Source organism: Oryzias latipes, chromosome 22, assembly GCF_053564925.1.
Source record: "Oryzias latipes strain Hd-rR chromosome 22, Olatipes_Hd-rR_3.1".
NCBI classification, from domain to species: Eukaryota; Metazoa; Chordata; class Actinopteri; order Beloniformes; family Adrianichthyidae; genus Oryzias; species Oryzias latipes.
In genome coordinates, this window is record NC_136258.1 from 5,712,483 (window position 1) to 5,728,963 (window position 16,481).

The 16,481-nt window shown below is 42.2% G+C and overlaps 1 protein-coding gene across 19 annotated transcripts in view; it reads right to left on the bottom strand.

Annotated features, from left to right (window-relative positions):
- The window catches only part of akap6 (A kinase (PRKA) anchor protein 6), a 234,406-nt gene that overhangs the window by 47,153 nt on the left and 170,772 nt on the right, over positions 1-16,481 (bottom strand). For all 19 annotated transcript variants that reach the window (XM_078940959.1, XM_078940958.1, XM_078940957.1 and 16 more), the window contains 2 exons: positions 2,561-2,707; positions 722-982 (listed from right to left, as the gene is read on the bottom strand). In XM_078940959.1, coding sequence (XP_078797085.1) covers positions 722-982; positions 2,561-2,707 — 408 coding nt within the window. The remainder of the gene's footprint in view (positions 1-721; positions 983-2,560; positions 2,708-16,481) is intronic.

Consider the following 16,481-nt stretch of genomic DNA (forward strand, 5'->3'; position numbering starts at 1 on the left):
CTCCACTACACGTCATTGTAGTTCATCCTCCATCATCGTATATGATGTGTGGTCAGCCCCCCTCCTCAGAGGGGCAGCTTGTGTGAGAGGATCTTTGTACTTTTAAGTTATCATCATTGAATAGCCTTACCTATAGCCTAACCTTCATCCAGCTCGTTTTCAGGCTCCAGTTACAACACGACCGGCTGTCCAGCATCCCACTTTTCACTTGTTTGCAGAAAAGGTTTCTCTATCCTGAAGCTCACAAATTTCCTGCTTTGTGTCCGCCATAGTTTGCCTTTGTCTCATTTATTGAATATTAGATAAGCCTTTAGTTCTACTCCGGACTGTCCGACTCTGTCTTGATCTGCAGGAAAGTGAGGAGCATGGCAGTGAAACCAAACTGAAACACCAGCATTGCCTGGCATGGCTTTCAGCCTCTGAGCAGCATCTGGGCATCTTTGAGGATGCATTTATAGCAGTTTATTTGATCTTTTTCTCTGCAGGTTTATATGGCTTGTCAGGGCCTGCAAACAGAACAAGAGATGTCCTAAAGTTTGTCCAAACCCGAATTATTTTCCTCCTCAGTTTTAGATGATAAATACTCCAAAGAACTAAAGAAAAGCCTTGATTTTCTGAATTCCAAACTGCAGAAGAGAACAGCAGCGGATGGAGACAATCATTTGAAACAGTACTTTAGTTCTGCTCCAGCAGCAGAACGCCCTGACACTGACGATCCTACCTGGAAGCTCTGCAGCTGCTCGGTGACGTTCTTGTCCTGTTTCTGGCAGGAGTTGAAGATGAGGAGCTCAGTGTCCCGCAGCCAGGCCTTCAGCTCCTTGATACGAGCCTCCAGCTGCTCCAGCAGCGAGGTGGTCAGCGGGGACAGGACCGAGGGCGGTTCCTCTGCGGGAACGCCCCCGCCTCCCAACAGCAGAGGGTTCACGTTCAAAGGCAGCTTTTGCTCAAAAGAACGCGGTCCTGAATGCTCAGAGAGTACTTTCTGCCAACAACAAAAGAAGACAGAGCAGAGAGGGATTGAGGGGACTCCTGCTGTCAATAATCCATTATGTAAAGTAACACATCAATCAATACCTACACGCCATTAATTAAGTACGTTTAGAAATGTGCCGATCGATGAAAGGGCGGGCTGTGTGCCGGAGGACAGTTCACTCATCACATTTTGAGCATGTCATTTGCGCAGCTGTTGGGAAGAAGAGATAATCCCAATCTGCTTGTCGACACTGGAGTCGCTTTTGGTTTTTATTTTTTATTTCAAACAAAAGCGGCTTTTCTCCCGCAAATATAAAAGGAAATTGTTTCGTTAGAGAAATACGACAGAGTTTTAGGGCCAGTTTACAAAAAAAAGTTTTTTTTTAATTACGACTTAAAATCTCGTAAATTTAAGAGAAAAAAGTCATAGATTAACGAGGGAAAACACCAAAATAGTCTGTTATATTAGCATAAGAACGTTGAAAATGCCAAATAGTGCTGCTCCTCCTCAGACGGAAACGTCACACAGACGAAGAGATCTTGTCTTTAATGGAGGAAGAAAGGATTGAAGTGGACAGCTGCAGGGATACCGATGGCTTCATCGGGCTGCAGGGATCCTGCAAACTACCCATCAATAAATAAAACTTTAATAAATTGTAAATCAAGCAAATGAGCTTCCAGACATTTGAACGTTATCAATAAACATTCAGCTCACCAGTAAAACTAAGTTTAGTCGTCTGCTCTGCTGCTGCGAGGCGTTCACGTTTCTCTCATAAATTTATGACTTAAAATCTCGTAAAGTTACGAGATTTGAGAGTTGTTGTTTTTTTTGGTAGCCCTAAAACTCCGTCGTAGAGAAAAACTATCGCAGCGTTTAAGATTTGTAGTTGAACTATCTTGTAAGGATGAGGAATATGGGTCGTCATCTGTGCTCTAAAGCCTAAACTCAACTCGAAGAGTCGTTGGTTTGTTTTCTGGAGCAGAACCCTGAAGTCCAGCTGCTGGCTGTCCTGCAGGTCTGAGGCAGCAGTGGGAAGCGTTGGTTGATTAGAATGATGGGGTGAGGATTGGTGCCTCTGTGGTGTCATGTTTGGTGTTCAGTTGGGTTCTGTTTTCCTCCTCTCTCAGCACTGTTGCCTCAAGTCTGTTACTGGAGACTTGAGAACGAGTTCAACCAACCAATTCCATTGAAAAGTCTATGCAAACATGCGTAAATGCACGTTTTGGGCTTCCACGTTCAAAACACGCACGTTCATGGGTAATAAGCAACTGGATATTGAAGAGCCTATATCACTGAAATTCAACTTTTAGAGCTTTTAAGCGTATTATAATATACATTCGTCTCAAAAACAACCCCAAAGCGTTATATGATCCATTGCAGGCTGTATCTCTTTAACTTTGAAACTTCCTGCTCTGTCATTGCATGTTGTTTCATTTAAAAAGCCGCTGTAGACACTTTTAAACACACTTAGCTGATTTTGTTTTACTGTTTTTACATCCTGCACGTTTTTTCTCTCTGTCCCATCATTTTTCAAGAAAGAAACTCTGTTTGGTTGGTTTGTCAGAATGTGTGTGTGTTTGTGTTTACCTCTAGTTGTTTCCACGTTTGTGTTAGTTTGTGCATCCTGACGTGGAAGGTGGTGGGGAGTGCAGTTCCTGAGCTCCTCAGAGCAGCAGCTCGGCTCAGCAGGCCAGTCCTCCTGCCCTCCATCATCATCATGTCGCAGTGGCTGCTCTGCAGAAGAACCACACACCGAGCGTCACAGGACAGCAGGCAAAGGCAATTCCTATCATGATGCCAGATGATAGACGATCTGCACCTGTAATTATAGTCTAGATAAATCCTCAGTGGTCATTTGAAAGAGTTTTGAAGTCACTTAGTTCTTTGAAGCTGCAGACTTGCAGTTTTAATAGACAATAAACGGATAAATTAATATTATGACACATGCAGGAGTCTATGTCTGTAAATTCAGTGATTTCTTTTTGCTTTTTCCAATCAAGATAAGATAAGAGTGAACGATAAGCCGACATTTATTTTCTTAACCCGCTGTATCCCTTCCGGTGTCACAGGGCTGTCCCAGCTACTGTTGGGGGAAGGCGGGGTGAATCCTGGACAGGCTCCAGTCTGTTACAGGGTTACACAATCACACACTCTTAGTCACATCTAGGGACCATTTAGAGTAATCAATCATGTAGTATGTTTTGGGGCTGTGGGAGAAAACTGGAGTGCCCGGAGAGAACCCACACATGTACGAGGACAACTTGCAGACACCACTTAAAAAGGTCCCAGCCGGTACTTGAACCAGCAACTTCTCACATGGAGGTGAAGGTGCTGAGCACTGCGCCACCGTGGAGTCTGCAGGCTAAACATTGAACTTAAATCCTCTCTCCCTAATTGTTTAAAGTAAAACTTTTAGAAAGGAACATTTTCAAACCCATGAACAATATGGAGAGGATACACCTGTCAATCATCTGCGTGTATTTGTATGGGGGGTACAGTGGTGGAATGACTCTTGTAGAGGAAGCTGTCACCAGCAGACTCTGATCTTCCTGTGCTTTCCCTTTCATTCCCAGCTGTCTGGGGTTCAGTGGAACGCTGAGCTTCTCATAATGAAAAGCCTCAACACAATGGAAGCAGCTTAGTGTGGAAGTGATTCCACAGAAACCTCTTTAGAACAGAAATTGACCATCAAAACTGCTAAAAATTTGATATTTTAATTTGAAGTAATCAGACATTTTTGATACATTTGGTCCAAACTCTGCCGGACCGTTGAGCATGACCTGTCCGTGCTTAATGGTTGAATCATAAGGTTTCCTTTAAGTCCTTTTTCAAGCTTCCATTTCTGAAACCTTTTTTTCATGGGACTAAAAAGTATCTTGTTGGTACTTTGACCCTGAAGAGGCGATGAGGAGGTGAGGCGGGTTCTTCCCAGAGCAGAGGCTCTGATTTCAATCCTGCCGTCTCCATGCTCTGTCCTCTGTTGTTTTCATTTAGTATGCATTAAATCATTTCAACAAATAACATTTAAGCATTGAAAAGCAACTGAAGTCAAAATAGTTGTCTTTAAGTTCCGCTTTTCCTGGTAAAAAAAAAACAAATAGAACAGCTTCTTTGATAGAAACACAAAATTCCTCCTAAAAAAGCCCAGCAGCTTCTGTTTTCTCCTCTCCTTCCGCCTGCTGGTTCCTCTCTCCAATCATTTTGCTGTAGAACTCTGATATGGATAGAAAAAGGACTTTCTAAAGGTTTATGTCTGAAATGTTTTTTCTTTGTTGTGGTTGCTGGTTTCTTAAATAACGCTCAAAACTCTTCCCTTATATATTTTTTTACTGTAAATTCGCTTCCCCTCCTGTTTCTATTTGCCTTATTTGCTGTTTTCTTGTCGCACCCATCCCATTGTGTTTGTCTTTTTTTTTTGCTTAATTCTGCATCTTCCCTTTCCCTCTTTTCATTTTCTGCAACGATAGCTGCTTGATTCCACTCTTCCCTTGTTGTTTATCATTAACTCTGGGGCCCATTTGAATATTTAAATGTGTCTTCTGTGTGTGTGTGTGTGTGTGTTTTTATGGATGAATGTATATGTGTGTTTTGCTGCGCTGTCATCAAAGAGGCAGTGGCCATTTTTCAACGTCAACGTTTCTGATGGAGATGCTATCACTCGGCGCCTCATGGCCATTCATCCCCTTCACTTAGCTAATAGCCGCGCCACGGAAACAAGGACCAACAGCAGAAACAGACGAGTTGAGGGCAAATATGTTGGCATCACATTCCTCCAGCAGTCAGGAAATTATGCAATTTATTTGCTGATGGCAAATATTGATTTAAAGAGGAGACATGGAGCTGAGGGGAGGAGGGGCAGAGAGGGGGGGTGTTGTTTTGTTGTTGTTTTCTTTGTTTGCGTGAAGGATGTCACTGATCCAAAATCAAAGGAAAGAGGGAAAGAAGGAGAGAGGAAGACGATTAAAATGCATGAGATCCGAAGTTTGAGATAAGTGCTGAGAGAGGAATCTTGGAGAAAAATGGGGAGCAGTGGGGGTGGGGGGGCATGGATGGATAGTTGTGATCTATTCAAGCCTCCAGTCAATTTCCATGCAAGGACGAACTGAGCAGAAAAGACACCAACAGAGGAGGTTCACCGTCTCCTGTCTGCAGTGAGAGGAGTGAAGGAAGATTTCTCCCGTCAAACTAATCCACATTCGGACAAACGGGAAGAGCTAAGGTCTCGGACACTCAGGAACAGGACCACACAAATCACCTGAAAAAGAGGGGCTCCAGAAATGTCCGCCATCCGGACATGGGACATACAGATCCTCCATGGATCATACAGATCCTCCACGGGTCATGCAGATCCTCCATGGATCATACAGATCCTCCACGGATCATACAGATCCTCCATGGATCATGCAGATCCTCCATGGATCATACAGATCCTCCATGGATCATACAGATCCTCCACGGGTCATGCAGATCCTCCACGGATCATACAGATCCTCCACGGATCATACAGATCCTCCATGGATCATACAGATCCTCCATGGATCATACAGATCCTCCACGGGTCATGCAGATCCTCCATAGGTTACACAGATCCTCCATGGGTCATGCAGATCCTCCATGGGTCATGCAGATCCTCCATGGATCATACAGATCCTCCATGGATCATACAGATCCTCCACGGGTCATGCAGATCCTCCATGGATCATACAGATCCTCCACGGGTCACGCAGATCCTCCATGGGTCATGCAGATCCCCAAACCATCATTGGACTTGATCCTGAACCTCTGATTTAGTCACCAAGTTGCTCTTTGAGTCTGAGTAAACACAAACCTGCCTCCTAACACAGCTCAAAAACCACTGCACCACAGCCCAGCAGGCAGATCCAGTCAGAAGCACTAAAATGAGATCTAGACATAAGATCAACTGGATCCACTACGATCCATTACATCGTCATGTCTGACCTGGAGTCGGTCCTTGTTCGCACACGTGTTTCTTAACGGAGGGGATGTGTGCGCAGTTTAAAGACAAAACTTCAAAATAAAAGTCTGACCTGTGTTGTTCCTGAAAGCAAACCCGAGTTAGCGCTTTGACAAAACTTCAACAATAACTTCATTATGGCAGAAAAACATGCTTCCAGGTGGTTTACGGGTTTCCTGGTCCATCAGAGCTGTTTCTGTCACAGTCCACTCTGCTCTGGTGCTGTGGTTCAGAGGACAGCCCTTGCTGCACCATGCTCTAACTAGGGATGTCCTCATCGGGTGTCTTCTGCCCCAGTCCGATTCAAAGGAATTTAATTTTGAGAAATGCCAATACAGTCCTGATCCAAAATATTTGTAACATTTCTTTTTTTTACCATCTTTTATCATTTAACACGTAAACAGAGGACGTCTATGAAGTAACTTAAACAATCCTGTAAAAATAGTGCAACTATCAACTCGAACGAATTGTTAACTATTAAAAATAGGTGATAGCTGAGAATTAGTCAAGAGAAAAGTTTGGTGACTGTAACTTGAGTATCTTTAGAACTACTAAAGATTTTTAATTGGATGTGATTTATGTCTCCATTCAATTCTTAAAAATTGAATGAGGATTTTAAAATCATTGCAGCATAAATATGATAATAGGTCTTCATATGAATATACCCTTTTATTAGTTTGGGACGTTTTTGAGAGATTTTGGATATTTTTTTACCAATGTTTCCTGGAGCTTGAACTTTGTAGACGGTCCCTTAGCAGATGTCTCACGTAGAGAAGTGTTTTTCTTAAAAAGATACAAAAAAATGATTTTTTTTTTTTTCTGTTGAAATGCCTTTGTAGGTCGTTTTTGAGTTAAGACAAAATGCAAGATGTACTCACAATAATGATGAAATCAAAATAAATATCTGATCCCTGGTAGGAAGGCCAGATTTCCGTTCAAGTGATCGGACCGATACATCCCTCCCTCAAACCCTTAAGTTGAAGATTTTTATGGAGTATTGGTTTGATCTAGTTCAGCTTTTGTACATCTGTAGCTTTCTGGTTTCCCAGATTCTGCTCAGAAAACAGACAATTATCATCACCTTCCACTTTTGGTGCACAACTCTAGACGAAAATAAAAGAAATGCCAACAATTTCCAGCTTCAGAGAAAAGCACAAGACAGAAAAAAAATCCAGTTTGTGTAAGTAAAACCATTAGAAATGACCTGTGTCGACCCCCGTTTACTGACAATAAATACATATCTCAGCTGAGAAATGGTCACTTTTAAAAGATTATCGATTTTTATAAAATGAAGAACAACTGGAGGACACATGGTCACAGTTTTCCTAAGATGGAAGAAGCAGAGTGAAGGAAAAAAGTAGAAGGCGGAGAGAGAGCCAGAGAGAAAATCAACAAGCAATCATAAGTTTAATTTGGTCTCCATATTAATGAGCATGGAGCTGAAATGTCAGCAAAAATGCAGTCATACATGAAAAACATCTAATGCATTTTCAACATCTTTCTTTCTGCTTTGCCTTACCGATTCATCTTATCCGCCATATTAGAGAAGTTTGTGTGATCTTTATACAAAGTTTGAAGGGGGATGGGGGGGCGTGCTTCCTTGTTCCTCTTCTTCCTCATCTTCATCTCCTGCTTTCCATGTCTTTGTGTTTCCATCTGAACTGTGTCCACACTCATTTTCTTTTGGAATTACTTTTCTGTTTTCTTTTTGTGCTCTTGAGGAAGATTTCTTCTTCATTTGGGAGGGGGGACTCAGTGAAATGTAAGTTTATCTGGGTGTGAGAGACACTGGGGGCGGGGGCGGGGGGTGCAGCAGGGTCTCCAGTTAAGATAGATTTTATAAGCGCTATAGAGAAACAGATTGCTGTGATTCCAAACTTCAATCTGTGCGTGTGTGTCAGAAGAGTCGTTTTTCGTCAACCCTTTAGGTCAAACTACTTTGTTCTAAGGTTGGTCCAAGTTCAGGTAAGGACAAACTCCAATGACAATGTGAAGGACATAAATAAAGAAAATTAAGGCTAAAATTGAATTTCTGAGTATGTCTTTATTCAGTCTTTGTTTATTAAAAAAATGTTGTTTGTTTAAAGTCATATCTGTGACACAGAAAACCCGCTGGGCGGGCCACAAGCTCCCTGCTCTGCTCCATTCCGATGAATCAACTTGGAGACAAATGGATCCATGAACGTCTATGTTTTTCTTGTCTGAGCGGGATCTGGTTCAAAACTGTAAGTCTGGTTAGATCTAATAATGCTCGCCATTTTTGTTGAACCTGTAGTGTTAGGTTGGGGGTGTTGGGGTTGTAAGCTAGGGGGAGAGAGTGTAAACAGTGAGCTCTCAGCTATAGGTGACATCAGTAGTCCCGCCCACAACTCAGAGGTCAAATTCTTATAAACTGCTGCTGTTCTGCAGCAAATGACACAGGTTTTTTTTATTTTGGCTAAAAATGACAATTATTACTAAAAACCACTCAGAACACTTATTATTATAATAATGGATTAGATTTATCTGCGCTATTCCAGACACTCAAAGCGCTTACAGTGTGTTGATTCATTCGCTCCTCATTCATACTTGGTGATGCTAAGCTACTAATGTAGCCACAGCTGTCCTGCGGCAGACTGACAGAGGCGTGGCTGACAAGTCTGCATCTACGGCCCCTCTGACCATCACAGGGACATTCATGCGCATACCAGTGGAGTAACGCTGGAGGCAGGGACAAGACAAGACAAGACAGTTGACTCTCGTTGTGTCCTTGACAGTTTACTGGGGGGAGCGGGGATCAAAGCACCAACCCTTCGATTATTGGACGACCTGCTCAACCACCTGAGCCACTGCCACCCATTTTGATTAATAAATCAAAGGATGATCAGAGTGGGTCTTTTTATCGAGGATACAGGATTTGTTTGTTGTTTTGGTCATTCCCACAGTTCATAATTTTTAAATAGAATTTGGGTTTCTGAAATTAGAATAATAGAAAATGCAGCAGTGTTCTGTGAGACTTGTTGAAGATTGGATCTTCTTTACCACCCAAGTCTTGGAGAAACAGAGCCGACTGTGAGAAGAGCTGCTGTTCTTGTGAGGCTCTTTCTCTCCAAACTTGTGTAGATGCATGATGGAGCTCAAACATGGCAGAAACCAGTTAGTAAACTAAACCCTCATGAGCCGTCTACATGCACACACTGTGTGGTCTTTCCCTGATTTCCTCAGATATCAGATTTCCCAGGTGACATGTAAACGGGATCATGTGATATCTTTCATCCGACTTTTTGAAAATCAGACATCAGGTTGCCACATCTGGATTTTTTCCTCGAAAAGGCCTTATTTCCCAACACATATACACATTTGTTACTCTAGTTTGTAGTTTTACATCTGAAAAGAGACGTCAGGAGTTCAAGACGTGAGGCCTTCATTAGTTGGAGTATCTAAGGCAACAGCTGTTTGTGCAGATCAGGACTGCAGAGGTCCCACATCAGCAAAGTTAATGCTACAACCATCAGCATCACCTTGTTTACCAAAGACATACCTCTGGAGAAGAGATGTTCTTATGTTAACATGATCTCCAAAATAATTATATGGGCTTATGGTCCCACCAGAGAACTCGGGGATCCCTGTCCCTGTATGGATGAGGGTCCGCCCTGCCCGGGAAGCCGGCACCCAAGGGACACGGCCTCCGTTGCCGAGAGCCTGGTTCCCCCCCACCAGGGATGGGGTAGGGGACAAATAATCAGAGGTCTTACTGGGTACATTTAGATTTTTAGCTCAGTTTATGTAAAACTGAGATGGAAGTTATAGAAATTATGAAAATCTGAAAAAGGCACTTCATTAAAGGTCCATTTGGGTTTAAGAAATGTGAGTTCTTGGCTTGGATGACTGAGATCTTTACAGAAAAGGAAAAGGAGAGACTCCAGAAAGAACAAAGCTCATTCCTGCTTAACAGCAGGAATGCAGATGTTTGGATGTTGAGAGGATGAGGGTGAGGTTGGCACTACCAGGAAAGACCAAAGAGGAGGTTCTAGAAAGGAGGACATGATGATGGTTGGTGTAAGCAAGGAGGCTGCAGAGAAGGATAAAAGGAGGAAAATGATTCACTGTACCCCCCAAGGGAGATGCTGAAATACAAAGAAGACATCTAGTTTTGACTAAAGTTTTATTTTTTCTAGCTGTTGTTCCTGTGCTCCTCTGTTAAAACATTCTATATACTCTTTCATGATATAATTTGGACATTTATATGAATAAATCATTTCTGGATTACTTTAAGTAATAAAATCTTCTTGGCAAACAAAAACATCTTAAATGTTCCTAAAAAGCCTAAACTTTTGTTCTCTTAAGTAAACAGGCTCACTTGCTATTTGATACCAATGGTAGCATTTCCATCACAACAAATGCACAAAACTTTGTCGAAACCCTAGAAATGTCGAAAAAACACAATTTCGCAAGTACGCTGTTTCCATTAAATCCTAATTATGTGAACAAACACAGACCAACTCAGGCTATCAGTCATTCGGAAACACGGATTTAACCAACACTACTTTACATTCTAATTTGCTGCCTTTGATACTGTTGATCATGGGATCCTTTTGCACAGACTCCAAGACTGGGTTGGCATCTCTGGATCTGCCCTAAGTTGGCTCAAGTCTTATCTGGAAGACAGGAAATATTTTGTTGAAATTGGGAGTTGTGTCTCAGACTACATGGGCTTGAATTGTGGTGTGCCCCAGGGATCGATCCTGGGACCCCTTCTGTTCAACCTCTACATGCTGCCACTAGGGCAGTTAATACGCAGTAATAACATTTCTTATCACAACTATGCAGATGATACTCAGATCTATGTGTCACTGACAACAGGTGAATATGGGCCGGTGGATTCACTCAGCCACTGCCTCCAACAGATCAGTGCGTAGATGCAGAACAACTATCTCCAGCTAAACTCAGACAAGACCGAAGTTATTGTTTTTGGCCCACAGAAACAAAGAGAAATTGTCAGCAGCTACCTTCATTCTCTGTCTCTTAAACCCTCAAATCAAGTCAGAAATCTAGGGGTAATCATGGACTCTGACCTGAACCTTAACAGCCATATCAAGTCAGTAACATCAGCGGCATTTTACCATCTGAAAAACATTGCCAAAATCAAAAACATAGTGTCAAAGCCAGACCTGGAGATAGTTATTCATGCATTTGTCTCCAGTAGGTTAGACTACTGTAACGGCCTGCTCACCGGCCTGTCCAAACGAGCTGTAAAACAGCTTCAGTACATCCAGAATGCTGCTGCTCGAGTCCTGACCAGAACCAGGAAGTATGATCACATTAGTCCTGTGCTCAGGTCTCTGCACTGGCTCCCTGTACCTCAAAGAATAGACTTCAAAGCAGCTCTGCTTGTGTACAAGTCTCTCCATGGCCGAGCACCAAAGTACATCTCTGACATGTTAGTGCCATATGAACCATCTCGTACTCTGAGGACCTCAGGGGCCGGCCTCCTGTTGATTCCCAGAGTCAAAACTAAACAAGGGGAATCAGCGTTTCAATATTCTGCAGCTAAAATCTGGAACAGCCTCCCTGAAGTCGTAAGACAGGCCTCTTCTGTGTTCATGTTCAAATCTAGACTTAAAACATTTCTGTTTAGCCGTGTATATGACTGAAAGGTCCTATCTGCACTTTTCTTTCCTTCCTTTCTTTTTAAATCTTTTTTTTTTTTTTTCTTTTCTTTTCTTTTAAAGTAAATTTTATGTTGATTATTTCTATGATGTATTGTGATTTTAATGCATTTTTCTGTTTTGTGAAGCACCTTGAATTACTTTGTGTACGAATTGTGCTATACAAATAAACTTGCCTTGCCTTGCCTTGCCTTGCCTTGCCTAATTTCTGTGGGACCTCTGGTGGCGCCCGCTGTGCAGCAGCTAAGGCAACCAGTGGTTGTTGGTCACGTGACTCATTTAATTCGAAAAGTCTTTCCATTGCAGTTTTGCAAAATATGTCAATTTCAATATGCCTTCAAAAAACATTTTTTTCAGAATTGTCATGTTTCCATTGGCAAATTTATTATCACAAATCTAATTTGTGCAATTTCGTAATCATTGGAAATGCAGCTACACATAATCACGACATGAGACCAATTCAAGAATATCTGTAAAATTCATAACCACAGGTTAGATGAAATCTTTCCAAACTGTTTTACATAAACTGCAACTTTCTTCTCCAAACACTGGAACCACATGCATACAATACTGCCGTGATCAATTAGGAGTCCATTTGTTCAATTAAACTTTTTCCACTTGAAAAAGGAGAGTGATTTGTTAGAAGACTGAAAACAAACCAGAGAGTCTGCATCTTGTTTTTTCATCAAAACTATAACTGCCAGATATCTGGAGCCAACCTTGGCCTGACTTTGGCTCGGTGCTCCACATCAAACCGCTTTTAGTTTTGTATTAGATTCCATCAAATTTCGGCGTGAAAAAGAAAGACTTAGTGTCAGGTTTCACTCAGACGGCGTTCCTGGGAAGTTGAGGGAGTCTCAGGAGAGATGAGATACAGAGAGCGAGGGGGGGGTGGGGGAAAAAGGAGGAAAGTTGGCGAGATGCTGCTGAGTTGTGTCTCTTTGTTCTAAAGCAGATATATCCCCGACTTTATCAAGACTGACAGAACAAACGCACAGGAAACTGCCTCCCACAGGACACATAATCCACACACACGCGCACGAGAAAGACTGCAAACACGCAAGACACCGTCGACTCACGGATCTACACCTACACACAGACATGAGACGTGCAGGAAATTCACACACGGCCTTCTGCTGAGTGTGTGATTGTAGAGCAGCAACACATCTAATGGGTCTGCTAATGCTCAACAACAAAAATCTTATTTCCTAAATCGAGAATTTATCCAACAAGTCAACAGAAACAAAACTGAGAGCGACGGCAACAACACAATCCGTCAGTCACATCAGGATCTGTGATGCTGAACGATAAGTTGGATGTTCGCTTTGACCACAGACACCACCACATTGAAGTTCTTTTCAAGTAACTATGCCGTTCTCTAGTGTTCTGTTTCAGCCCTTGAAGGGTAAAAATGAACCCTGAAGGTTTTCTCGCCCACTGAAACAACCAAAAACAATTTAAGTAAAGTTGGTGTTTAGTTCAGTGCACCCTTACCTGCCAATCAAAGCAAGACGCCACAAACAACACAGAGATTTGAGCTCCAATAAATCTACAATCCCCCACAGTTGGTTTAAACAATAAAGCAAAATATGTTAACACAATACTGTACGTATGTTTATATCTATATTTTTCTGAAGGCTGAATGCCAAAAATCCTGCAACAATAGCAGGCCTGGAATGCAGCAAACAGATAAAAACAAGGTCCTAAGCTTTCTGAGTGTCAATTTACTGAATTGACTTGATCCATTCACAAATTCAGTTAACGTGTATCTGCATCCATTGCTTTATTCCACAAAACTGGTGTGCAGCTTGTTGCTCATTTCCATGAACTGTGCAAAACCCATTGACTGTATATGAGAAGTGGACCGGGTGAGTGAAAAATGAATTACTTACGGCTCCAACCAAATGACGTCGAAACAGTCGCCATTTTTTCATGATATGGACGTCGCCATGTTGGAGCCAGATGACATCAGTGAGCAGTGATTGTTTTCACTCTATGGCAACCACTCTGAGCTTGTTGTTGGCTTGTTGGAAGGCCACACCCCCACCACTTTAAAGCTGGCTACAAGAAATCTGCCAATCAATTGAGGCATCTGATTGGTCAGTTTATAACTTGAATAACTTGCAACAATTAAAAAGTATTATAAAAGAAAATTAGGATTACGAAGAACAGGTTCAAAACAATGTATAAGAGCAAAAATTGTTATTCTGACCAATAGAATGACTGAGTAATAGCTGATTTTTCTATAGATTTTGGCTTATTGGAGCCAGCAGGAACTTCCTTTTTGGAACATGAGGCAGGGGGGGGGGGTCACTGAGTCCAGTTATCATGTTTAGTTAATGATGAGACAGTTTGGAAACGCTCAGAGGTGAAGCTTGTGGGTCAGATTTCACAAAAAGGATGTTGTGCAAAGGTCAGCAGAGATGGTCTGGTTCGGAATGACTCCAATGACTGAGGGAAGCTCTCAGCCATGGCGGCTTCTCTGAGAGCGATGGTCATGCACCCGTCCCTGTGTCACATGGATGTGTGTGTGTGTCGGACACACATCCATTAGAACTGCTTCAGGACTGAAAGGCTGTCTGCACAATGAGAAACACAAAGTTAGACACCCTGAGGACGTCCTGTGGGGCACGCACGGCGCCACGCAAACACAAACACACAATGGTTCATTTGAACCAAGACAGACAGACGGCACAGAACATACCTGTGAGTCCCAAAGGATGGATACTTGTCTAACAAGAAACGACAAAAGACAAACTCCACCACAATGATGGAGCCCTGAATCCTACCAGCGCGTCCCTGCAGTGCGCACACACACAAACACACACAGCTCAGCGGCATCCTGCAGATCTCCAGGGGGGGAAAGGAATATTAGTCTATAAAGGAAGAAAGGAAAGTGTGTGACAGAGATTTTCTTGAACTGCAGGTAGTAACTTGAGGAGGATCAGAAGAGATTTCTTCAGTTTCAAAGTGTTTCCTTAATGATTCTGTCCTTCGTCTCTTTTGCTGGAGTTCCTCCTCCCTCTGCTGCTTCACTCACATTTGATTGCTTCCTTTGTGAGTTTCCGTAAAGACGCGGGGGTCAAATATTATGTAAAGTTTTTTTTTTAAGTTTATCTTTTTTACAAGCAACATGAAGACTCATCAGGATGCTCAGGTTTGCTCTGAACGACCTTCAACTCCTTCTGTCGTGAATTTCTTTCACTGTTCTTTCAGGTCTTTCTCTTTTATCTATTTTTTTTGTATTTTATTTCCAGTCTTTCCACCTTTTCTTCCACCTGTCTGTCCTTTGTCTACCACGCTCTTCTTTGTATCCACTTTCTGTAAGTCTCTTTCTCTTTTTTTAATGTAAAATCAATCCACTTCCTGTATTTTCCGCTCCCTCTCCTCTTTGTTTGGTTTTCTGCCTCCACTGTTGCAGCAAAGAGGATGGAAATATTTCCACCACACACAGATGTTAGCAGCAGTAAATTACTTTTTCTGTCTACCAATTGTTTGTTCTCTTCTTCCTCTTTCTCTCGTCTTATTCGTCCTCCCCCTTGAGTATGGGGGGGGGGGCATTAGCAGCATGGCGAGGATTGCAGCAACAATTACATGTGAAATTAGCCTCGCCTCATAGCCTGCAGTGTAATTCCAGCCTTCTGAGGCGTGGCAAAGTCATCTGTCTCTAATTAAAGATTTTCTCTTTACCTCCCCTCTCTTGGCCTTCCTCTCTTCCTCTCCCCCGGGTTAATGCTCATCTTCATTTATCCCTCTTTCTCTGGAGGTGGTTTTGGGGAGATTTGGTAAAAATGGAAGCAGGTGAAAGTGTTTGAGCAGGTGGAAATACTTGGCTTTTCATTTTCTCTGAACATCTTTTTCCATTCCATGATCCTTTTTAAAGACCCATTCTGTTGTTTTGGCATTTTTTACATGTTCTTGTGGCATTTTCTGATGATGGAGGCCATGTATACAGAAAATAAAGATTAAAACTGTTTCCATTTCTTTAATATTAAAATTGGTGTGAATTAGGAGCAGATGGAAAAACACTAATGAAAAAAACGTATTTGCGACGTTGAAGATACAAGGCCTGGGTTGATAAAATCAAAAAAACAATCTGAATTGATCCAAGCTAAGAGATCACTAATCCATCCATAACAGTAAAGATTGATCTTTTATGTCTTTCCTCTTTCTGTGACCTAACGCATAAAAGCAGTAAAGCCAAAGTCTGCTAGCTTGATGCTAACGTAGTATGGAATTTCCCATGGGATGGCTAATGCAAACGCTGGGTCAACCTAAACATACACTGCTGATTAAATTAACAGTTTATATGCTCACAGGCAGGAATTTTACAATCTTTTAAGGAAACTTTTTTTTTTAAAGTGCTCAAATCTTCTGGAATAAAGTGTAATGCTATAGCGCGAGCCCCGCCTGGGCCCTAGCTTCCTGGGGGGGTGAGTGTGTAAACAGATAGGTGATGGGACGGGGGGCCGAGGATGCTCTGCGCCAAAGGTCCCGCCCACAACTCAGAGACGAATTTCTAATGAACTCCTTCTGCAGAAATGATGTCCTGGAAACTACAGGTTGACTTTGCCTTAAAACGTCATAATCATAAATGGAAAACCACTGGGAATGCTTTTACAACAGATCCAAAGATGATCAAGGTGGGACAGTAATAGGTCCTAGTTAAGGTTCCCATCATCACTCTAAAACATTAGTGATCACTTCAGGTGCAGCAAGGCGGGTCTTCAGACCTTCTGTATTCCTGCAGAGAACAGATGGGATGACGACAACCTCTGAGATCAGCAGTTGAATATGATTTCCATTTAATGTGTTGCTTTCTTTAAGCTCAACTGATGGGATATTTGTTAAAAAAAAGTCATGTTGAGAACAGAAACAGAAAGAC